We start from the raw sequence: 24,918 nt of genomic DNA, 5'->3' as shown, positions 1-24,918 counted from the left end.
CAGCGCATAGATGTTTTCTCTGTCTGGCTTTTCAATAAAACCAGAGACACCTTCCGGAAGTCATAGGGGCAGTGATTACGATTTAAAGACACGATCAGACTGTGGTGGTCTCCAAGCCCATGCGTGTTGGATACCTGGTTACCACGCTGCCGAAGACCGTGTTTCCCGGGAGATCAGGGCTCAGGACCACCACTACGATCAAGAAACAGATATGCAACCGACACGGAGGTTCAGCATGCCGGGGAGGTTTTGAAAGAGTTTTAGGAGGTTTAGCTAATTAATTGAGATTATTTAATGTTAACATTTCGGGCTGAGCACTGCTGACAAAATGCTGTGGCAGCTGGAAAATCTGAGAAGTTTGGAAACTTAGGCTAAAGCTCTCCGGGAGTTTTCAAGGTGGTTGCCACGGCAACCTCAGGGACCAGATTCTGGAAGAGCCGAAACGTTCTATTTCAGAAACACCCCGGCGATCAGCAGAGAGCCAGACTGAAACAACCAGATAATAAAGGTGGCCGTTGAAAATCCTTATAAAGATGAGCATCTTCCCAAACTGGAAATAAATCAAATCTGTGACGAAGATTTTTTTTTTTTGAGACAGAGTCTCACTCTGTTGCCCAGGCTAGAGTGAGTGCCGTGGCGTCAGCCTAGCTCACAGCAACCTCAAACTCCTGGCCTTAAGCGATCCTCCTGCCTCAGCCTCCCGAGTAGCTGGGACTACAGGCATGCGCCACCATACCCGGCTAATTTTTTCTATATATATATTTTTTTTTAGTTGGCCAGATAATTTCTTTCTATTTTTAGTAGAGACGGGGGTCTCACTCTTGCTCAGGCTGGTCTCGAACTCCTGACCTCGAGCGATCCACCCGCCTCGGCCTCCCAGAGTGCTAGGATTACAGGTGTGAGCCATGTGACGAAGATTTTTAACCCTGGAAGCAAAGCGACTCCCCAGAGAGCTGATTAGCACCTGCGTCTTGCACGAAATGTTGAAATTAAAGGATCCTGTTTCCACTTGAATGGCCTCTAAACTCCTGGCGACATTAAAAGTTCCCGCTGCCCTTCGAGTTCCACCTCTCCAAAGAAGTCTCTCTTGCGCGTATTTATGCGTTCAACAAACACTTGTCGAATAATGCGTCACATCGCTGCGAGCGGGATGTCCTGCCAGGTGATCCCAAAGAGAGATACGTAGTGCCACGGTCCTGCCTTGAGGAAGAAGAAGGTCCAGAAAGACACACAAACACCCACAACACATGTCAGCGTGAGACCGTCCCCCACGGCTAGAAGGTTCCAAGAGGCACTCGTTCCCCAAGCTGCAGAGCATCAGAATCCTCCGGTAAATCTTTATAAAGATGCAGATCTCCAAGTTGCACTTCAGAGCTTGCAGAGGGTGGGGCCCAGAGAGCTGTATTGTCAAGGCTGTTTCGTACACAACCAGTTTTGGAAACAGCTGCTAACGGTGAGAGGAAGAATATATTCCCAGCTGAAACGGTCGTTGAAGACTTCGTGGACGTGGGTGGGGTTTGGAGGAGCCTTTATCATCCGGGAAAGATGTGGCACCCAAAGGGAGGGGACGTTGCCTGGCTGGCCCGGGTTTAACACACTGACTGCCACACTAAAAAAAAACAAAATTGTTCCTTGGGGCCACAGTGTTTGATTAGCAAAATAGAATAAGATAGATAAAAACTTTGAAAACAAAACGATCCTTTCTAATTTCATGAAAAATTTGTTATTTTTGTTTGTTTGTTTTCTGTGTGTGAGTTATATGCAACTTGAAAAATAGTTCTCTTGGCTCCCAAGGTGAAGAGACGTGAGTTACATGGCTTCACGAGCCCCCGGGCTCAAAACCAGCATGAGTTAAATACAACTCACAGGGCAGTTAGTGTGTGAAGTTGGGGAGAACCAGAACAGCCGCCCGGGAAGGGCCACGGAGCTCAGGCTGAGGAGTCGGCACCTGATGCCACAGGCCACGAGGGACCATCACAGGCCTCTCCGTACAGGAGTGACACGCACAGCAGTGTCAGCAGAAGTAACTTCGAGGAGTTGTGACGAGTGGATTGGCCAAAGTTGGCTTCTAGCTTTAGGGAAAACACTAAGGAAACCTCTGTTTCTTAAAAGCAAAGAGATTAAAAAGCTAAGTTGGTTACAATAGGAATGAAAAGGAAGAGATGAAGAAACATTATTTAAAATGATAAATACCGCTTTGTTTCAGAATGGATCGTGGGAGGCTGGCAACTGTGTTGTTAATTAATCATGACATTTGTCTCTAGGCGGCTATATTTAGTGATACCTAGGATCATGCTTAATTTATTTGTGTTTCAAAGCATTTTTCTCTGGGGTTTGTTTCATTTCCCACTTCAGAGAAGATGCAGTTTTAGAGACACCTGTCTATTGAATGCACGGGCACCACAGGGGACTCAAGGTGGAAGACGTGGCCTTGGCCCTCGGGGAGAGAGATCAAACATGTAGACAGGACATTATGCAGGAGGGTGGTAAAAAAATCCAGCATTAATGAAATAGAGAAGGCAGAGATTATTTCTTGTTTAGTGGAATAGAGAAGACTTCATAGAATAGGTGACATTTGAGTTGAAACTTAAAGATAACGGTTTGGAAACAGAGAAAAACATTCCAGGTGAGAAAATAGTGTTAGAAATGACACAAGGATCAAGAATCACAAAGCAGAGACTGTGCCCTGTGTATCTCTATTCCCAGGCCTTGGTGCAATTCTTGGCACATAGTAGGTGCTCAATAAATGTTGGCTGAGCAAGTGGGTTTTTGAAAGGAAGAAGAGTTAAAAGATTGGGGGAAATCACAGAGCACCTCAGAAGCAATGCCAAGCCCCTTCGTGGTCACTTATTCTCCAACACTGGGATCCAGAGAAGGTTCTGGATGCAGAGGTTGTATGTGATCAAGGTTTGCTTATTGCCCAACAATGCGCAGGGTGAATCGAGGAGGAGACTGGGGAACAGACCAAAGACCAAAACAAAAAGCTAACGGACAAGCGAACAAACTCGCAAGCCCCTGTAAAAGTCCAGGGAAAAGAAATACACGTCTGTGGTCTTTGAGCAGTGGTCAGGAGAAGGTTATAATTCATGAAGCACCTCAGAGACAGAACCCACGGAATGACAAGAGATGTGGCATCGAACCTGGATAACACGGAAGCAGGGTCTCAGTTAACCAAGAGGCTGAGAGAGCACAGTTGTATAGCAATAGTCGTCCCCGCGACCCACGGGTTCTCTCTCCACGGTTTCAGTTATCCACGGTCAACCACATCCCAAAATAGGTGCGGACAATAAGATATTTTGAGAGAGAAAGAGACCATATTCACATAACTTTTATGACAGTAGATTGTTATAACTGTTCCATTATTAGTTATTATTAATCTTTTGCTGTGTCTAATTTATAAGTTATATTTTATCATGGGTATGTATGTATAGGAAAAAACTCACAGTCTGTACAGGCTGCTCTCTGTCTGCAGTTTCCGGCATCCACTGGGGGTCTTGGAACTTATCGTCCATGGAGAAGGGGAGAGTATTATAATGAGTTTCTGGCAGGTTGAAGGAAGGGAGAACCCTGGTCCCTCCTCTTCCTCTCTCTGCATTCCTGCTTCAACCCACAAAATAGGAATTTCCACCAACTTTCCCCTGTCTGGGAGGTATTAGGGAGGAAGCCCACGGCCTGGCTTCTCTTCTGGGAGCTGCCCGCCCTTAAACGGCAAGCATTCTCCTCCTCGACCCCTGCAAGAGGCGGCAGGTTCACGTGGGCAGGGGCCAGAGCCTGCCTCCTTGGCAACACAAGCCTGGAGCCCACCCCTCCTCAGTAATCACCTTCTCTCTCCTGCCCTGGAAGGTGCTGGAGTCCCGCCTTGCCCCTCCGGGCAGCGGGCTGACGTGACACGGTATTTTCAGCCCACCCGGACACTTGTGTCGGTTCTCAGTTGGTTCAAAACCCAAAGAGGTAGAGAAGTGTGATTCGTTAGCACTCCTAACCCCAAGACCGTCCAGGAACCACAAAACAGCCCCCTACAGACAAATCTGCCGGTGCCCCGAGCTGGACGTCCCGGCCTCCAGAACCGAGAGAAACAAATCTCTGTTGCTGAAGCCACCCGGCCCACGGCATTTCATCACAGCAGCACAGATGGACTAAGACAGCCACCGAGAACCTAGCTTTTGGCTGACGTCACTTCCCGCGGCAAACACAGAGAGCCCAAGCCCCCCTTTCACTCTCCGCGTAGCCCAGCGACGCCCCAGGGCGGCCCCCCGAGACCTGTGCACGTAACGACTTCATCTGCACGGCCCACCCAGCGCTGCGGTGGTCGCTGTTCTTCATCACTTCCTTCAGCCCCAGCACGGGTCGCTCTGTCCTGCTACTAAGTGGCAACTTCTGGGCAGTGAAGTGCGTGGGATCCCCCGGGAAGGGATGTCCTATAAACAAAAATAGCTACAATAATTACATAACTTCAGCCCCACTCAGCAACTGGCACTTCTGCAGAGTCTCATGTCACAGATGTGGCCCTGGCCCTGACCCTGGGCCTGCTGGGGAGACAGGAACCGGAGCTAATGAGAATGACGGAAGACCCGCGCTTTGTCCAAAATGCACCACGTCTAGGCTCGGGCAACTGGCTCTGCACCCCGCTGTCCGCAAGGGGCGTGGTGGCATCAGGAGGCGGCTGAGCACCTTCTGTCTGGGTCACCCCCCACCCCGGAGAGTGATGGGGGAGACATCACACGCTTCACCGAGACCAAGTTTGCTTTTTATCCTGACAATAAAACTCAACTCAAAGAGGATCCAACTCTTGCCCTCTCTTTCTCTGAATTACCCCTGTGATGATGGGAAAATGCTAGAAAAATCCAAACCCAGGGGCTCACTAGTCACTCTAGTTGCTGTTCACCAAGGCACAGGATTCAAGGGTAGGTCAATCATTTCTCCTAACCAAGGAGATGCTGTTTCCATGGAAACCCTCCTCCCGTGCACGGATCCTGGCACAGGCTGAAGCATGGTCCACCCCCAAATCCGTACGTTGAGGTCCAAACCCTCAGTACCTCAAAACGTGATGGTATTTGGAGATAAAGTCTTTGGAGATGGAATTAGGGTTAAATGAGGTCATCGGGGTGGGCCCTAATCCCCCACGACTGGTGTCCTTATATGGAGAGGAGGTCAGAGCACAAACACACACAGAGGGGGGACCACGGGAAGACGCGGAGAGAGGACGGCCGACTACAGCCCGGCAGGGAGGCCCCGGAAGAAACCAACTCTGCCGGCACCTTGATCTCGTCCCTGCAGCCTCCAGAACTGTGAGAAAATAAACGTCTGTGGGTTAAGCCGCCCGGCTGCGGTACCCTAACCCCAACCCTAACCCCAACCCCTAACCAGGGCTGTTACGGCAGCCCCGGCTCACCATGACGGCTCCCCGGGGGGCCGGCACGAGGGGGCACAGCGTCCTCTGAAGGCTGTTTCTCCGGAACCTTCAGTGTCCCAACGGTCTCCTGAAATTGAGAAGATGCTTTTGGTCCAAACCTCAGGCCGTGTTTGACTTGGAGGGTGAGAATCAGCGGAGAAGGGACGGTGCACTCGGGCCCACAGAGGACCCCGTGGATGGGTGAGTGCCGGCGTGTCCGGGACGGAGCCCGGGTGTGCTCCGGAAACCTCGGTGGTGCGGAGGGGTCCCGGGAAGAGGAGGGAAGCACAGGGGGGGTGAGAGAGGGCGGGGTTTGGGGATGGGAAGATTTGAATCCAGACCCTGCACTCTCCGCGTGGCCTAGGCAGGGGAATAACCCTCCCCATCTCCACCCTGCACAGCGTGGTAGGAATGAGTGAGACGCTGCAGGTAACGTACCCGGCAGCCACCTCGTCACCGCGGAGCTTGTTCCACTCATTCATTCATTCATTCATTCGTTCGTTCAATCTGTCAGCAGAGCATTACTGCCCATGTGCTGTGAGATCCAAAGTTAGTGCCCTCACCAACTTTCTAGCCTGCTGGGGAAAGCAAACATTTTACAAATTATTAATATTATACTTTCCGACTTCCCCTCCCACACCCACCTTCCTTTTTAAAGCCCAGATTATTTGTGCTTGAAATATGTCACCAATAACTCCAAACAGCCCAGTGCCCATCGCTCTTGCTTGCCGTGAGCAGGTGACATCGCCACTGTCAGAAACGTCTGAAGGGCCACAATGGTGCACACAGAGGACGGCCCTGGCCCTCTGGGAAGAGACATTGTTTGTCATTTCGTCAGTGCGTCCTGCTGATGTCATGTGAACCACACACTCCCTGGCAGCAGGAAGCTGCCTAAGTGGCTCCTTTATTCGGTTCCCACCAGGACACCAGTGTCACCAGCGCTACCTTACGCGGATGCGCTGAGTGGCAGCAGCAGTGATATCACCCCTCGGAGGCCACAATAGCAGAGCTGTTCTCGCTGCAACCTCCCCGCCCACCCCCCTGTGCTATAATCGGGGATCATTGTCCTCCAGGATTTCATCACTGCTGGGACCACTTGGCAGATACAGAAAGGGAACAGTACGGCTTTTCTGTCCCTTTGTAATAACGGCACTTTGCATTTGTATAGAACATTTCACTTATTCAGTGCATTTTCTTGTCTATTGCCCGGCCTTATCCTAGTGAAACAAAACTCCATGTGTTGTGTAATTGTCTGTGCCACAGAGACAGCTTAGGAATCGGAGCCAGCGAAACTCTGCGCTGGAGCAGAACCAATGCCCCAAATTGCTTAAAGGATAACGAGCCCCATATAAGTTGCAAATGGAGCCGGCGTGGTGACCCGGGACTGCGGCTTGTCTGTGGCGAGAAGATACATCGGGACCACGCAAGTCAACGCAGCACAAGCCGGACCCTGCACGAGTTCCCGTCCTCCCCCCGGGCTCTCCCTGCTGCCCCCGCCCGGGTCCAGGCTGGCACCAGCTTGAACTTCAGGGAGGGCAGCAGCAGTTGGAGAGACTGGATGATACCGCAGAGAATAAGAAGCTCTTAGGGTTTGGTGATATCGGCCCATTTCGTGGCCTAGAAACGCGACCCAGAAATGTTTCTTGCTTCTTCGGCAATTTGGAAAAGGGCAAGAATGAGCGCCTGGAAAGGTGAGCATTCTGGGGGCTGAAAAACAGAATTTCTACTTCTCAGCACATTTTGGAAAAGGGAGCATCCGGAAGCAACGTTCCCACCAAGAAAAACACGTCCTCGGGTTATGCGCAATGAGCCACCCTGCGGGGCTGGCTGTCTCCCTCCAGCCTGCTTGGGCGCCCACTGGCAAATTAGTGCTTTTCCCCGGCGCCATTTTGAAAACGATGGCTTTGCCAAACCACACCCTGGGGAACAGAGAAGGCGCGATGCCTCCCCCCCCCCCCCCGCCCCCGCCTCACCGAGCCCAAGCCAGGCAGCACCTCAGAATCAGCTGCTAAGAAACCCGATGCCCAGGCTGCTCCAGGCCAACGAAATTGAAGTTCTGTGGTTGGGACGGAGGCAACAGTGTTGTTCAAGGTCCCCAGGTGACGCCAACGTACAGCCAAGGTTGAAAACTTGCACTCTAGCTCTGCTACAGAGTTCACCCACGGGGCACGGAGGGTCTGTGACATGACAGAGCACATCACACACCTGCCACTGGCCTTTCTCTGGTCTCCTCCACATGCCTCAGTCCCAGGTTCAGCAGTGAGAATTCCACCTCACGTGTTATGAAAATGACAGTCCGTGGCACCGTGTGGTCGCCGGTCTCACATTCACTAGTCCATGGAGCTAATTAACATGAATGAGACCCCATGCCAGGCAAGGTAGCAGGTACAGAAATTACGGCATGATCCCTGCCTTCGAGAATATCGCTGTGTAAGATACGTGTACAGGCAACTATAATATACGGTTTTGTGTGGTCTGGACTTTGCTGCGGGACTCTCAGGCAGGAATGCAGAGCAAACGCAAGCTCTCGTTTAGCTGGACTGAGCATGTCTTCACAACGGACGCATCACACCCACACACACTTGACCTTCCTCAGCACCTAACCCTGGACTATGCACATGGCAGGTGCTAAATGAATTCCAGTGCCATTAATCAATCAATTTCCACTGGTACCCACTGGGTTCCACCCAGGCCGACACCAACCCCTGCCACGCCCAGCCCCCTCCAGGTACCATCCACGGTCTCTCAACCCGTGACACCTTGTCTCACTCCCCCCCACCCCACTCTGCTGCCCTGGCATTCCGGGTGCACCTCGGCCGCTGTGAGCCCTGCACTGGCCGCTCTGCTGATGTCAGGGAGGGTAGTCCTCCCTGAGAGAGAGACCTGCAGCCGTCCTCCATGCCCTTCTCTCTGGAATAAGATCCCTGAGGGTTTTTATTATTGTTTAAATAGATGCAGAGGGTACAAGTGGTTTTCTGTTACATGGATGAATTGCACAGTGGAAAAGTCTAGGCTTTTAACGTACTCATCACCTGAACAGTGTACATTGTACCCAATGGGTAACTTTTCGTCCTGCACAGCCCTCACCTCCTCCCGCGTCTGAGTCTCCAGCATCCATCAAGTCACTCGGTCTGACCACGCACACATTGCTCAGCTCCCACTCGTAAGTGAGAACAAAAATCCCTGAGCTTTAACTGAGCACACAGGTCCCCAGAAGAAAGAGTAAATGTGGCCATTTGCCTGAGATCTGACAGTGAGTTGAGAGGAGGTGGTGTGTGCAACTCCTGAGTCATGGCCTGTCCCCTTCTCTCCTCCATCCTGCTGCTTGACGGAGGTCATGGTGTGATGTCCTCGAGGACCATGAGGACAAGGACATGTCCTAGCAACGACCGAGCTCCAAAGGCAGGAGAAGCCTGGGTGTCTGGATGACCCTTGGGGGGCACAGTCCCGCCCAGGCCCCCGCCGGCCCAGACAGGTTCCCCCAGATGGAATGAGCTCTGCCGTGTTCCAGCCACACCTATATTGCGTCTCTTTACTCCCAGGTGAACCCACATCCCAGGACACTTTCCCACCTCCCCTGCACCCCACAACACCGGAGCTCCTCGTGACATTCAAGACAGGAGAAAGATATTACAAAAACCCAAACTGTTTCTATCAGAACGGTCAATGATTTGGTGACTTCTCATGGCAAAACTGCCAGGAGTCTATACATCTTCACGGCTTAGGAAGTTGGCTGTGACAATCTCCTTCGCCGACGAGTGCAGTGCATGGACCAGCCCACTGTCTTCCTGTCCGCACAGCTGGTGTGGACTACAGGGGAGACTGAGTGATCACCATTCTGTTTCTGACCCTGCAGAGATTGGCTCCCAGGGTAGGGCCAAGCGGCTCTGTGAAAACATGGAAACTAGCTGCCTCCTGCGGATGTCGGCAAACAGAAGCAGCAAGGGGGAAGGAGAAGGAACTCGAACTTGACCTTGAGCAAAGTCTATATACCTGTGAACAGATAATTTCACCCAACTCACAGGGTTGCTGTGAAGATTCATTTCACAGCAGTTCCAGGCCTCTCTGCAAACCCAGTGAACCCGAACTTACCAGGATGGAGGGGGGTGTATTAGTCAGCGCTCTCTGGAGAAACAGAACCCACGGGGGTGGGGGTGTGTGCAGGGGTGTGTGTGTGTGTGTTTGCAGGGGTGTGTGTGTGTGTGTGTGTGTGTGTGTGTGTGTGTGTGGAGAGAGACGGAGAGAGACTGATTCATTTTAAGAAGTGGGCTCATGCAATTGCAGAGACTTGGTAAGTCCAAAACCCGCGGCGTGGGCTGCGGGCTGGAGACTGGGGAAGAGTGGCCCCAGCTGACGTCTGCTGGCGGGACCCCCTCTCACCCACGGGAGGTCCGTCCTTTTCTGACAGGACAAGGCCCACCCACATCGGGGAGAGCAATCTGCTTCGCTCAGACTCTACCGATTTAAACGTTCATCTCATCCAAAAAACACCCGCACAGAAACAACCGGAATAATCTTTGACCACACATCAGGGCCCGGCCAAGCTGACATAAAATGAACCATCCTGGGTGGGGAGAAATCGACATCTCAGGAATCCGCTCGTTGAATAATCCACCCAGACGTGACATGTGGCACAGCCAGGTGTGAGGACGGCTCTGGAAGGCGAGTCCTGAGGTCACTGGCGGCCTCAGCGTTTGTCCCTGCGCTGCCGTGAGGGCGGCTGGGCTTCCTCGCTTTGTGGGGCTGGTTGTGCCCCAGGTTTACCCCCAGACCAACCTTCTGTCATGTCTCGGGCCAGGATATGTTCTGTCCACGCCCAGCCAGGACAGCGCAGGCTGAGGGGATGTCCCCGAGTCCAGGGCTGTCTGCAAAGGCGTCGGCCACATCAGCCGGCTGACTGGCAGCTCTTCCGGAAGGCAGCTCTTCTTCCTTTCGCCTCTCCCTCTGCAGACGGAATTCTCCAGAACCCGAGAGCCACAGCGGGAGCCACTTCTGAATCACCAGCTCATCCACCAACGTTCTCATCACCAAACGTCTCCCTGGGCGCTTCTCCACCCCGGCCACCCGTGGGGCATTTTCAAAATACAGACGGCTGGACCCTCCCAAGAACTCCTGCAAGTGGTTCTTAAGCAGACAGATGCTGAAAAATCTCCACCGGGGATTTTGATTTGCAAAAAGATTAGAAACCACCGGTTCCACCAATGACAAACACGAAAGACCAGGAGACTCTAATGATTGCTCCTTCCCGACACGACGTCAGCGTGGGATTTGCCACAGTCGAGGCGGCAAAGCTGGACTGAAGAACACCCACAGCCTCTGCCTCGCGACCTTCTAGTCTCTCCCACGCCGGCCCTGGGCTCGGCCGCGTGACTGTCATCAGCTTCTTGCTCCCCTGTGGCCATGAGAACGGGCCTGGGCCAGTGGCCGGAGGACCAGACATGGGGCACAGCCAACCGCCCCAGCTATGGCCGACTGGGCTTGGCTAAGGGGCTGCTGCCTGCCAGACATGCAGCCTCCAGCCGGGACCGGAAGAACCTCGCCCCGCCCCAGCCCCGCCAAGATGGACAGAACCGACCAATGACCCATGAACTCATGAGAAAGATAAGAGCCGGTCGTCGTAAGCTGGTGTGATGCCTGGTCCTCAGGGCACTAACAAGGACAGAGCCAACCAGCTGCCCAGCTTCAGGCGAAAGGCCAGCACCCACGTGTCACAGACTTGCTCCTAACGTTCGCCCGCTGCAGCCCTGGGGCAGGGGTGAGGCGAGGACGGGGCCCTTTCTCCAGCCCCTCCATCTCCCTCCCGGTTCAGCAACCCCACGACGGCACCACCCTGCACGCAGCGAGGAAAAGGTTCCATCTTCCCCCTGACTAACGAGCAGTTTGCCACAGAAAGTGTGTGAGAATAAATTATACATGAGACACGGTTTCTGAACTAGCTACAAGTTTTCTTCCAAGATATTTTTACTTGTCTTCAAATATTCCCTCCAGGGGTGAACCACCCTACCAGGAAGCTAAATGGAATTGGAGAAGAGCCTCAAAAGAATCCACGTGGCCCCATCAATGGTGAGCCATGCATAGCTTAGGGTCCCCGGGGCCCTGTGTGGCTCTCGGTCTTCGTGTCTTCCCTTGAAAACAGCTCAGCCGAAGGGCCGCGGTGGTCCTGAAGCAGCGTGTTCCAGAAAGAGCCAACCATTTCCCCTATAACGTGGTGATTAAAAATGTAGACTCTGCCCAGATAGACTTGCCTTCAAATCACAGCTCTACCGCTTCAGAAATGTGAGACCCTGGAGTAAGCTCTTAACCTCTCCAAGCCTCAGTTTACTTATCTGTTACGTGGGGCTTTTCATAGTGACTGTTTCATAGCGTGGTTGTGGGATTAAAAGAATTAATGCTTGCAAATGCATATCGTAGTCACGCAAGAAGTGCAACCATTATTACCGTCACACTTCAGAAATCCCCCAAGCAACAGAGAATTCTGATCTGGAAAACTCCGCGTCAAGGATGGTCTGTCTGAAGCATTCCACACAATCGCCTCGAGTCTATGTGTCCCTTTCCACACAATCGCCTCGAGTCTATGTGTCCCTTTCCACACAATTGCCTCGAGTCTATGTGTCCGTTTCCACACAATCACCTCGAGTCTATGTGTCCCTTTCCACACAATTGCCTCGAGTCTATGTGTCCCTTTCCACTGTATTGTATCTCTCAATTAAAATACGCCCTTCCCTCCAGAGCCCTGCAGGAAGAACTGCATTAGCAGCTAAAGGGACTTGAAACCAAGTCGGTCCCTTGCGGCAGGAATGCCACCAAGGAGAGAAAGCACCGTCGTCACCAACCAGCCTTCCCAGGAGCTGATGCAGGACAAGTACTGTGCACCAAAGCAACACGGATCTTTCTGGAGCTTCGGGGATATAAATGCGTGTTGTAGCCCTCTCTCAGGTCGTAGAAATTGGGACAAAGCACGAAACCATCTATTTGTAAATTTGTCGAGTCGGAAAATGGCTGAACTCTGGCAAAGAGTAACATCGGTTTTAAGAAGAAAGATTTCTTCCCCCTTATAAAAGTGGCACATGATTATGGTATCAGTTAGCGATGGCCGTAATAACGTTACATAACAAATCACTCCAAAATTCAGTGCCAGAAAGCAACAATCATCTATACGCGCTTATGCATCTAAAGGATGGCTGGCAGTCCCGGGGTCTGGCAGGTGGGCTCTGAGCTGCAGGTGGGCTCAGGTGGGCTCCCCCTGCCTCTCGTCCTCCCTGCACCGCGGGCTGGGTCTTGCCAGCGGCAGGATTTCGGGAGGGAGAACAGCCTCCCACACTCGCACGCCTGCCCACATTCCAGTGGACAAACCCCGTCACACGGCAGAGCCAGCCCCCGTGGGGAAGGGAGATACACTCTGCTCCTAGCAGGGGGAGCTGCAGAGTCCTCCGGCAGAGGGCACGGATGCCAGGCAGCGCAGGTTCAGGGCCGCAGGACCCGTGCAGCCGCACCGGCCCTGGGCTGAGAGGGGCCCCGCCTTCGGTCGGACGCTCTGCGCTCAGTTCCTAACACGGAGCCTCACGTTGTCATTTTTCACTCGGCCTCGGGAATCACGTAGCCGGTCCTGGACACGGAGGAAGGTGAAGAGCTGGGAATAATAACGCGATCTTCTCGTTTAAGGAAACTGACTTCTCACTGCAAGTGTCATCGCCGTTCTCCGTCTCCTCCGAGCCCTGCTTTCAGAAGCACCTCAGGAATTTCTGCAGAGGACTCAGGCTGCTCCTCACAGCTTCGCTCCACACCACGACGCCTCCCCGAGACAGAGGTGTGGCTCCGAGAAGCTTCAAAGAGGGAGAGGAGTGACAGGTGGCCATTAGGGGGACCCCCGCCCCGTGGTCTTACGACCCCTGCATTCCTTCCAATATGAAACCTGGAACACCTGCCCCCTCCCACCTGCCCCCCAATGATCTCAACACCCCCCCCAACCCCCCACACATCCTCTTCCTCCACGTCTCAATGAGCTCGCTCAACGGGAGAAGGAAAAGTTTCCATCCACAGAGCTTTCTATATCCACAAATGCCAGAACACCTTCGGTGGGACTGGACTTTGTCTTGGGGACATCAGGACGTGAACTGGAGAATCACAGAATAGGCCAGCCAGAGGGGACAGCCCAAACTCTGCAACTAAGTCTCGCCCCGTCCTCGGGCAGGCTCAGTCCAACTCGGCACCACCCAGACATGTGCTTGTCTAACGTGGTCTAAGGAATGTGATCGTTTCATGGCCCCCAGGGCAACCAACCCCCAGCTGCGACAGCCGCCGCTCATGGAGCAAGTTTCTCTTTATTTTCACGCCAACCTCTTGGGCTCGTACTTCTGTTCACTTCCTCGAACCACTCACTGCAGCTGCAGATGCAACAGGCTCAGCCTCGTCCCCGCGAGAACCTTCCGTGCCTGCAAGTGGCCGCGAAACCGACCTCCGCCGTCCGCGATGCCTCCGCTCCCACACCCGCACTTCACAGCGTCCCCACGGGGCCCACGACGTGTGCCAGTGGCAGAGCCACACGGGGAAGCGAGTGACTCTGGCCACAAAAACATGAATCATGAGCACAAGTCGACACGAGCATCCTGCAGTTCAGACAATTACCCCAAGAACACATTTTCTGATAATTACAGAGCTAAAAACGGATCCACTTTGAAAACCCCTTCCTTTCTCCTGAGAAAGCTGAGGAGGTGGTTTAACAACAATCGGCTGCTGAGATGCATCACACTCTGGGCTGTTTAGGAGGCTGGTTCCAAGAAATTTCTTGGAAGGTGCAGTTCCCAGAAGGTGGTGACGCTAACGAGACCTGTTAACCCGACCCCGCCAACCCGACACGTGCTCAGGGCTTGGGGATCTGAACTCAGAAGCCCAGTCACAGTGGGAGCGACCCGGGCGTTTTGGGGACAGGAGGGAGGAAGAGGCCCCCCAGGCTGGCCCACCTCGTGACACTGCTCAAACCTCAAATGACACTCACTTAAGAAAATAGGAGGGGACACTAAGGGTTGTTGCCACCAGCCAAGCATCATCTCAGCCGATTCATCACCAGGTGTTTGCTTAGGGATGTTATAGAGGGTTTTAGGTAAGACTTAAGGGTTAGGGTGACAATAATAACATTTCACATGCATGGAGCACTTACGTGCCAGACGCACACACATTATCCCATTTAATTCTCACAACACCTCTGTGAGCGGGACACTTTTTATTATTACCCATACCTTACGGTCACACTGGGACACACACTGTGGATTACACAGATAACGGCAGAGGTGGGATCTGGAAGCAGCAGAGGTTTGCAAACTTCACCACCTGCCGATTCGCAAGGGCCCAGCGTTGGCTGAGAGCAGGTGTCAGGGAGGATGAAATACAGACCCCAAGAGGACAGAGGGCACAAGCATGAAGGATCAGGACGGGAGAAACCGTAGGTTAGAGATCTTCCGTGTGAATAATGAATACCACATAGCGTCAAATTTGACTTTAAAATACAAATCTCAACTAAGTAGCAAATGTAGTAAAATACACAAATTTTGTGCTACGCCATGGACACTGCTGACAGGAAGAAACACAGATTACTGCCTAGCCCAGCGTCCCCAACAAGAAGGATTCAGATTACAGAAGTGCCCAAACGTCAGCACTCACTCATGCACTTGCTTAATAAATATCTACTCAGCACCGTCAACGGGCTACACATCGTTCTGCATGCCACGTCTCCAGCCACGAGAGTGGACGGAACAAAGTCAAAATCTCCTGGAATCGGCCTTCTACCGAGAGGAGACAGACCCACATGCAGGACCCGAATGCTTCTGCGAGAACACAGACTGTTACCAAATGAAGCTAAAGAACACGTGAGCCACAGCAAGACCTCCGGGCCAGGCGGAAGCACCTACAATCTGAAATCGCATGTGCAAAGAAATCACGTGGACATCACTGAAAATGATCTCAGGTATTCAGGGCGCACAGAAGAACTAACAGGCACGTGTTAAAAGTAGACTTGCTTATGGCAAGAGGAATGGAGTAGAAGGAAGATTCTGGAAAGAAATAAAGCTGCAGGCACGGGGCTCGTTAGTGAGGGGTGCCGGCTGCCCCGTCAGCTCCCCCTGGGAGCTAGAAAACCTTGCAGCTGCGGAAGGTGTGATCACACGCAGTTATAGCAACTAGAGTCTTGAAGTCCGGGTTTCGGGTCCTCTGATGTCTGTCTTTTCCCCCTGGTATTTTCCTCGACAGTGAGCAGCAATTGCTTGGAACTTGCCAGAAGCAGCAGAGGCAGTGGCAGGTGGCAGGGAGGAGCACGGGTAAATGAAAAGGGCAAAAAGCAGGAAAAGGCACCTGGAATACGATGTTTCCTGCCTCCGTCTACTGTCTGTAGAAACGTATGCTAACTATATGCAAATTTGCAAGCAGTAAATGCTAACGCTTGTGTGGCATGCTTACTTTCGTACCCTTGCTCTGACCTTTGAAAGGCTTAGGGTCGTGAGGTGGTGGCCGCAGGACCTTGGCCAATGCCCGCTGTGTGGCCAGAGCCCGTGGCCAGGCAGTACAGGGACAAGCAGGGCTAAAACGTGTTGATACGGAACATCGATCGCTCTGCCAAACAGCACAGGATGGTACACTCAGGATGGTGGAAAAAACCCTTTTGGAGTCTGAAAGACAAACTGGTTTTGTCTTGATCCATTCTATGCCACTTAGGTGTCAGTCTTAAAGGACAAACCAGAGACTTTAATAGAAGTGCTGGTTGGAGCAGGTTATGGATATCCAAGATATCATCTGGGAAAATAATTTACAAATTCGTGAATTCATATTATAGGTCCATTTTTAAATCATTTTTGATTCCTGGGATCACTGGTATTTTCATATAAAGGTCTCATCTGAGCATACTTCCCTGCCGTGTGATACCAGATATGGAATTCTAACATACTGAGTTTCTTAGAAGACATCAGAAGACAGTAATTAGCTAGAAAAATAACTAGCTTCTTGGTTAAACTTCGGAAGCTTGCAAAACATTTTCCCCTTCTATCAACGTTGGCATAACATTTGATTTCTGTCCTAGTCACATAAGGATCAAAATGCCTTTTGGACAGGTAGCTCTCCTATGCCCTGCAGTCCTTGCAGTCTGTACGTAGGTTAGGTATGTCCTTTGGCTCAAGGCTAGGGACGTCACTTATGTTGCCTGCAAGCTGCTGTTCTCTACACCTTGCTGCAAAAAGCACACACTTTCCTGACTAGAAAGAGACAGACGGGTGTGTCAGCCACGGGAGCCCCAGCCACGTCGCAGAGCCACACGTGCACACATGTGTGCCCTGAATACGTGTGGGGAAGCCGTGACCAGCGGCCCATCCATTCAGAGCTGCTCTTCGAGTGGCGGGGCTCCCCCTTTAATAACCCCTCCTATTCCCACCCTTCCAGCTCTCCCAATGATGCTGCCAATCAAATGGCAAAGCTGAGGGACAGGCTGAAAGCTCAAAGGAAACCCGGCATCCAGTTAAAAACTTCCCAAGGTCAGGAGAGAACGTTCCGGAGCCCAGCGCCAGACAGGCACAAAGGCGAGGTGGTGACAGCAGCCGGAGATGCCATCCATCATCGTGCAAAGACAAAGAGCCTCCAACTCCAACCAGAGGGTGCTTTGGTGCCACGATGACACCTTGATTGATGGCCACCCCTTTTCATTCGCTCCTCTCGTCTCTGGAAGTTTCCAAAGAACCCATAGCTTGCTCCCCCCTCCCCCTCCCTGCCACCCTTTGCCCACACTGGGCCCCAGCGGCCCCTTCTCCTGGGGTCCCCCCACCGCCGCGTGGGCCTCCGTCCCCTGCCACGCGGATGCCACACTGACCTTTCGCAGAAGGAAGCAGATGCGCTCGATGTTCCTCAGCCGCTCCCTCTGCCAGGAGAGAGAGAGGAGAGGGGTTAGGGGTCCCGGCTGAAAGAGCAGGAGAAGCCCCCTGAGTCGGCCCCAGCAGCGGTGGCAGAACCCACCAGAGACCCCTCCTGGGCACACGGCTGCCAGCTCCCACCCAGTGGCTTTTGCCAACAGAGTTTCTGACTTTCTTCCGTCTGCCTTGTTAGAGTCATTTGCTCTTAAAAGGACTCTCCCAGCAAACAGCCGGGCCCAGCCTCAGCCCTGCACAGGCTTCCACTCTTTTTCCTGCGGTCTCTCAGCCCCCATGCACACATAAGGCGGTCAAACCGCAGAGTGGGCACGTGGTATCCACCGAACGTCCTGAAGCCTGTGGCCGGCTCTCCCAAGGGACCTGCCACCTGGGTCTCGAAGAGCAAATGCATCCTCATTAGTGTCTACGGTAGACAAGTTCTCCGCCTGCTGGTTTTATTTTTCTAAAGCGAGTGTGCTTGGAGGAAGCGATCTCCCTGCTAAGTGAGACACCAACAGCGCCCCGGGCGAAGACTTTTCCCGAAGCCCGAGCCGTCTCTGAGAGCTGGCCCGCGGCCAAGGGAAGACGCCCACATCGGGCCCTGAGTGCTGCTGCCTCCCTTGCTCTCCAGCGACTTTAACGACTTCCAAAGACACGTCGAGCACAGCTGTGGCATCTCCCGGTGCTTCATTACCGGGGCAATTTGGGTGCTGTAGATGGAATGGTAATGAGATGCCTCGTGGATTCGGACAGGACAGGCGGCTGGGACACTTCATTTCCCTAATTAAATCACGAATACGGTGAGTCCTGTGCATCCCACAAGCCCAGAGGAAGGAGCCCACGTCAGGACAAATCAGTGGCCACGTGGCCAGGGAGACAGACCATACCCTCCTCAGCATGTGTGTGTCCGTGCATGCACACACATGCATACACACGCACACACACATGCACACACGCACACACACGCATGTGCACACATGTGTGGATGAAAGATGGTGCTATAAAACACACTCTCTCCTCTCTCCAGCAAGTAAGAGCCTCCAAAAGACAACACCTCTCATTACTTTAAGGGATATTGAATGCTCAGCTGGTAAAAGGAAGAGAAAACACAAGAAAAGAGGAGTGAAAGAGACCGTTCCTTTTCCCTTCCATCCCAGAGGGTCCAACAGTCTTTGGAGCTTTGGGGCATCTTAAATCCAAACAGGCCTCAGCCCCCGTTGAGAACGGCAGCAATTATTTGTAACTCAAGCCCTTGCAGGGCCGGAGCCACCAACCAGCGAAGGAGCCTCTTCAAGCCACCTGAGCCCGAGATGCCGCTCTGGGGGGCCCTACAGAGGCCTAAAGCACTTGAAGATGCGTCCAGTGAGGTGTCCAAAGCGTTTAACTTCCTGCCAGGGAGTAACATTGTAACAACTAATACTCTTCCGTTTAGGGATTTGATGTTGTGTTCTTGTTTTTGTTTTTAATCCCAGACAAGAGTCTTTTATCCCAGGGGCATCTAGAGGCTTTAGTCTGTCCCTGAAATTGTCTGGACTTCACATTTCAATTCTCATTCCTTCTTTCATCAATAAATACTGAGCACCTGCTACGTGTAAGTTCTGTTCTTACACCGGCCTTTCACAGATGCTCCCCAGGGAGCTTATACTGGTCCTAATTTTCTTTATTCTGCCTCCATTAAGGGACTTGCCACGATGAGATGGAATGTCCCATGGCTTCACCAATTCCCTGCAGGGCAGCAGGACAAATTTCCTCGCTAGCATTTGTCCTGAACCACACAAGAAAGCTCTGGGCGTTCTAAGTGAGCCGCTTTTTAATTCTTCAATTTGAGCCCGAAAAACCAGGAGGATCCAGGTGGGCTCCTGAGTGGCTCCATGCACCTGGTAGGCACTGACAGGCCAGGTGTGTGAAGCTGGTGCCAAACCCAGAAACATCCAGAAAGATCTGAGGCTTGGGGTGAAAGAAACTCTTTCGGGCCTGACGGATCCAAGTTGTCACAGGGGGATGGGTGAGGCGGGTAGACGGAGACAAAATGGATTTTAACAATTATACGTTTCATGAAACACAGTCCTTGCAACAAGATTTGCTCTCCAGAGTCTACTTTGGAAGGGTTTGGCTCTGTTTCACAGGATCAAAGAATGTGGGGCCAAAGGGTCCTTGGATATTATAAAATCAAGACTCTTAAAGAGACAACACAGACCGGGAGGAACAAACCCAGGCTCTGGAGACAGACACACCAGGCTTCTAGGCCTAGCTCCACCGGTGGCTCAGGAGCTTTGGGCCCCTGGACAAAAGAGCCAGTTCTGCGGTGTGAAAATCGGGTTCACGAGGCCTGTCTCGCAGAGTTCTGGGGGTTGCAGATTGTGTATATAAAGTTCCCCGCACATGGTAAAAACCGAAAAAAACAATGACAACTCCGATAACTGCCCTCTGCTTTACAGAGGGGGACGCTGACGTTGGCTTCCACCACGGGGTCTTTCGGTGCCTCCCTAAAATCACATCCTTCTTCAGGGGGCAGACCCTTCCCCTGGGTTACGGGGACGGTCACACGTGACTTGCAGGATATGTCAAGCCCTCCAGTCAAGGGAGGAGGCACGGGAGGGCAGGGGTGAGTGTGTTCTTTACTCATGGCGCTCATTCAAATAAATTCTCATCCTTGTCCCAGTTCCTGGGGAGCCTGCGGCGGCATCACCTTCCCGGCACCGGCACCGGCTACTTACCGCGTGAACGGGGTTGCACTGGTCAATGGGGCTCTTAAAATCCGTCCTCAACTCGTCAAAGGCGATTATCTGAAACGGAACACACGGAACGGAGATGTTAGTGCCCAGGTGAGTCGATGCACCTCGGCAGACGCTGCCTGTGGATTTGCTTCCAAATAACACAGGGGACAGAGGCAGCCGCCGGCCACACGAGACTGGCCGGGAGTCGGTCACTGCTGAAGCCGGCAGTGGGCACGCAGGGTTGATGATATCCTTCTGTCTACTGTAAACACTTAAAAATTTCCCAAGTGAGGTTTTTTTTTTTTTTTAAGTATCCTGTGCTTTACAAAGACTCAGAGAGACTCTATTATTGTGAGAGCAGGTTGGGGTTTAGATCAAGGCACAAAAAAATTTAAAACCTAAAACCAGCACTTTTCACGTCTTGCCTTACGGGAAGGGCTGTTTATTACTTATTTTTGTATATTTTGGCAGAGAGGCTGATTTGAAGGAAAACCGACAGACGTCAAGCGAAAGGGAAAACAGGGAAGGAGAGTCGACGGTTACAGAAATGACCAAATCTCTGGACGTCCACAGGCGGGACGGGCAGCTCCGTGGGCAGAGCCTCCTCTCTGGATTTCTCCCTGCTGTGTGTCGAACAGGGACCCCAAAACTCATGTCCACGTGGAAACCCTCAGCGTGTGACCTTATTTAGAAATAGGGTCTCTGCAGGTATAATTAGAAAAGGTGAGGCCATACTAGATTAGGGGTCCTAACACCAATGACAGTGTCTTATAAAAGATAAGAAAGGACACATAGAGCCACACAGAGGAGGCACGTGACGATGGAGGGGCGACTGGCGTGACACGGTTTTACGCCAAGGACACCAGGACGGCCGGAGCCACCGTTAGCGAGGAAGAGACGGGGAAGGGTCCTTCCCCGGAGCCTTGGGGGAGGATGGCCCTGACGTCACCTTGACGTCGGACTGCAGCCTCCAGAACTGTGCGGGATAAATGCCTGTGTTTAAGCCACTGGCTTGTGGCAATTTGCCAAGGTAGCTCTAGGAAACAAATACGCCCCGTGTGCAAAATACCCGAAACTACCGCTGCCGTCGTTTCCGATGTTACCTGGCAGGAGCGGCTGTCGGTACCACCTGAGAATGTCAGCAGGAAAGAAGCAAACAGGAGCGTTTCTGACCCAAAATAAAGTCCTCCCCAGGGAAAGCGGGCTTTGCTACGCACCCGAGCCCTCCTGGGAGTCCCCCAAACCCACGTTCAGAACGGAACTCCAGCTTAGAGAGACGCCCGCTTTCGACCTCCTCTCCGTGTCTGGTCCCAACAAGGGCAACGCCTTCAAGCCACAGCCTGAGCTTCGTGTCCCTTCCCCAGCGTCCCGGTAAAGCTCAAAGACGTCACTGGGTGGGAGGAAGATGGGGCTGGGGAGGATTTTATTGGCTGTAAAACACATCTTACGTCCAGTCCTGGTCTTATGGCTGAACCTGAGGTCTCTGTGTGCTGATTCTCAGCCGCTACCGGCAAGTGTCGGCTTCGTCACGTCTGAGCCCCCGAGAGGAAAGTGGCTTTGGCTCCACACTCGAAAGGCCTTTGGGGGCTGCACGCGGTGCCAACCACCTGCTCCCGTCCTTGGGGGGCTCCGTCGCCATGTCGCCATGTGCTGCGTATTGATAAAGCCTCAGAGTCTCTGACTCTCAACCCACCGCCCACCCTCGCTCCTAAAAAGCAAAGTGCCAGAAGTCACGGTGTGGCTGGAACTTCCTGGACTATTTCCACGTCTTATTTTACATTCATTTGATGTAACGTCCCAAATACGATGTGACACCCAGTTTCCAAAGGAAGACGCAAGGAGAACGAGAAGTCGTTAGGAATGTCCCAGGCCACCCAGCGGAAGGGGGCAGAGCTGGATGCAGTAACTCCCGGTCCCCGCGTCCCTTCCCTGCGCCTTCTCCATGGGCCGGGTGGTCCTGCCCCTGCTCCCACGGGGGGTGAGGGAGGGTTGTTACCATGCCCGTCACTGTGGGCACCACTCGGTGGGCACCCGAGTCCTCCTTCTAAGGGCTCCCAGGCAGATTAATCCCTGCAGGGCCGAGAGCTCAGGAGAGGAAGTTCAACTTCCAACCAGCACGGAGCCCTGAGTCTTGCCCTCACCCCGCCCCAGTTCACCTGTTCTAGCAGCTTCTCCAGAGCAGCAGAGCCGCGGGGCGTGTGCATGTACACGCATAGGTCCATTTTAGGGAACCGGCTCACGCGGTGACGGGGGTGGACGGGCAGCTGGAGACCCGGAAGGAGCCGCCGCTGCGGTTGGGTCTAGGGACCTTCCCCCACGGAGCCCCTCTTGCCGGGACGGGTCGGTCCCTCCAGGCCTTCGACTGGCTGGACGAGGCCGGCCAAGGTCAGGGGGGCACTCCGCCCGCTTCACTCACAGTCTCCCGACGTAAACGCCAGTCTCATCCAAGAACACCCTCACAGAAGCATCCAGAACAATGTCTGACCGCACATCTGGGCACTGCGGCCCAGTCTAATTGACACATAAGATTAACCATCACAAGCCTCCAAACCAGGGATTGTCACAGGCTGCCATCGTCTGTGCCAGAACGTGCAGACACAGCTGGTTGTGACGTTGCTTCCCGGGTCCCCGTCTAGTTCACAGAAAACAAAGATGCCCCAGAGCCGCTCTGGGACAGAAGCCAAGTGAGCGGGACACCGGGCAGCCCGAGCCCGGCTGACTTGCTCCTGCTCAGAGCAGAGCTGTCCAGGCCGCCACTCCGGACGGCACAGCGTGAGGGGGGGGATGCAGCATGGAGGGGCCTTCCCGGTCACAGTCAGGCCACAGCCCCCCTGTCCCACCCAGCCCAGCACGTGGGGCACCATAGGAACCACAGAGCCTGCCCAGGTGACTGTCCCCAGCCGCGGGCTCCCCTCCTCCCACTGAGCTCCTGCTTGCGCCGGGATCCTCCGTTCTCAAACAGAAGCAGTTTCTGGGTCAGGCAGTTTGGCGACCTTCCATACGCCCTTTCGGGGTCGTGGCCTCCAGCCTCCCACCGTCCTAGGCAACTACGGGTCTATGTTTAACGTATATTTTTCTGTTTGTTGTGTTCTTGCAGAACGTGTGTTGTTGTTTGTGTGCATATGTTTTGCGTTACCTAACTCATCTCTCATTCTCTCTCTTGCCTTTTGCACTCAGCAGTGTAGCTGCGGGCTCCAGGAGTGGCCGCTCCACTTTGTCTACCCACGGTCCCAAAGACTTGGCCCTTGTCACCTCACGTAACGTCACAGAACCCTCGTGCATGCCGTCGTAGGGGTTTCTACCAAGGAACAGAACTGTTGGGGTCCATGAAGTTTATGGTTTTTTTAAACTGGACTAAGCACAGTTACAATAGCCACACTGTAAGCGCTGAGGACTCTGTACCCCACATTCCCGCCGACACCCAGCAGCACCCAGCCTTCCGGTGTTTGCAGCCTCACAGGCAAAACACGTCTCTCTGTTGTGCTAGTCTGCATTTCTCCAGTGATGAGTTACAGAGTCTCTCCACGCAAGGGTTGGCGCTTTGCGTTTCCCGTTCTGCAAACTGTTGAGAGGTTTGCCCGTTTCTCAGCGGGGTTTGTACTTGCTGCTGGTGGGTAGATGTGAATCCTCTTTTGCTGCAAGACATGTTTAATACCTTCTCGCATCTGTCACCTGTTAATTAATTAACTCCGCGGCTGTGATTCCTGCACTGAGTGAAAATCCATTTCATCTATTTTTATCTCGTGTTTTATACTGTTTGAAGTTTTGAGTTCTTCCTTGACCCTGAGATGCAAAGATAGACTCTGACGCTATTGTCTATTTTCTTTATGACATTTTGGGACTCTAATTAGTCCTCTCCTGTCCTCGGATGCCGGTATCCAGGTCAACTCACAGGTCAGTTAATTCATTCACTGAATATTTAACGAGCACTTATGCGTCAGGCACTGTGCTGGGAGCTGCAGACAGAAGACAAGAAACGGTCCCTGGACTGCATGTGACAGGAGGTGACAGGAGTCAGGAAAGGGCAGCCTCAAGTAGGAGGGAAATTTCAACTTGCAAACGGCCCGGGAGGAGGAGACCCCAGTCTGAGCAGACACACGCAAACCACATGCCAGTGAGGGGACACGGACCACGCAAACCTCTGGGCAGCCCAATAACAGCCCAGAGAAGACCATCCTCGGGGATCTAGAATTCATCTCCCATTCTAGAAGAATCTGTACTAGGACTTGAATCTGTACTAGGCTTTTAACATGGAATCAACTCCTAAGAAAGAATTTATGAAATGCAACCGGCTCAGCTTCCCACATGGGCAGATTCCTTCCGTGTACAGACATGTCTTGGCAGCTGCTTCCCCCAAACCTGCACGAACCCACCAGCTGGCGATGCAGAGCTGAGCCGCAGCGCTCTGGAACCCACGGGCGCCTACAACAAGCGCCCACACTAACGACCTCCTGCAGAGAGACGGCCCCCACCAGGGGCTACCCAGGCATTGGCGAAGATTTTCTAAATAACAGCATCTGCTTTGAGAAGTTTCAAGAGCTCGGCACTGTAACTTTATTAATTAAGATACTTCAATGGAAGAACAGCAAGCACTGTATCACGTCAGAATGAACCCACAGGTCCCGCCCCTGCTGGATCCCTTAGCAGACCGGGGCGGGGCCAGTCAGAAACCGGGATGGATTGTTGATGTCACAGCTCGTCCACACTCCTCCTCCCAGCACCAGCTGTCTGCAGGCTCAGAGAAAGGTACTGACCTGGCCTCACGGCAAGGGCACGGTGTGGGGTCGGGAACTTGAGTCTGGGCTCTGGCTTTGCTCTTGGTGATGTGACTTTGAGCAATCCCTTTGCCCCCTTGTGCCTCAGTTTGCTCATGTGCAAAATCAGTACAGCGGATTGGATCAGCATTTCTGGACATGAGGCAGGGATG

At 53.0% G+C, this 24,918-nt stretch overlaps 1 protein-coding gene across 1 annotated transcript in view; it reads right to left on the bottom strand.

Moving 5' to 3' along the window:
• Nucleotides 1-24,918, bottom strand: part of CNIH3 (cornichon family AMPA receptor auxiliary protein 3) — a 56,240-nt gene that overhangs the window by 11,307 nt on the left and 20,015 nt on the right. Inside the window, exons 2-3 of the mRNA XM_045537114.1 lie at nucleotides 19,992-20,060; nucleotides 17,238-17,285 (exon numbers count right to left, since the gene is read on the bottom strand). Of these exons, the coding sequence (XP_045393070.1) occupies nucleotides 17,238-17,285; nucleotides 19,992-20,060 (117 nt within the window). The remainder of the gene's footprint in view (nucleotides 1-17,237; nucleotides 17,286-19,991; nucleotides 20,061-24,918) is intronic.

The sequence above is a fragment of the Lemur catta genome, chromosome 25 (assembly GCF_020740605.2).
Source record: "Lemur catta isolate mLemCat1 chromosome 25, mLemCat1.pri, whole genome shotgun sequence".
NCBI lineage: Eukaryota > Metazoa > Chordata > Mammalia > Primates > Lemuridae > Lemur > Lemur catta.
This window is presented reverse-complemented; position numbering and strand designations above follow the sequence as displayed.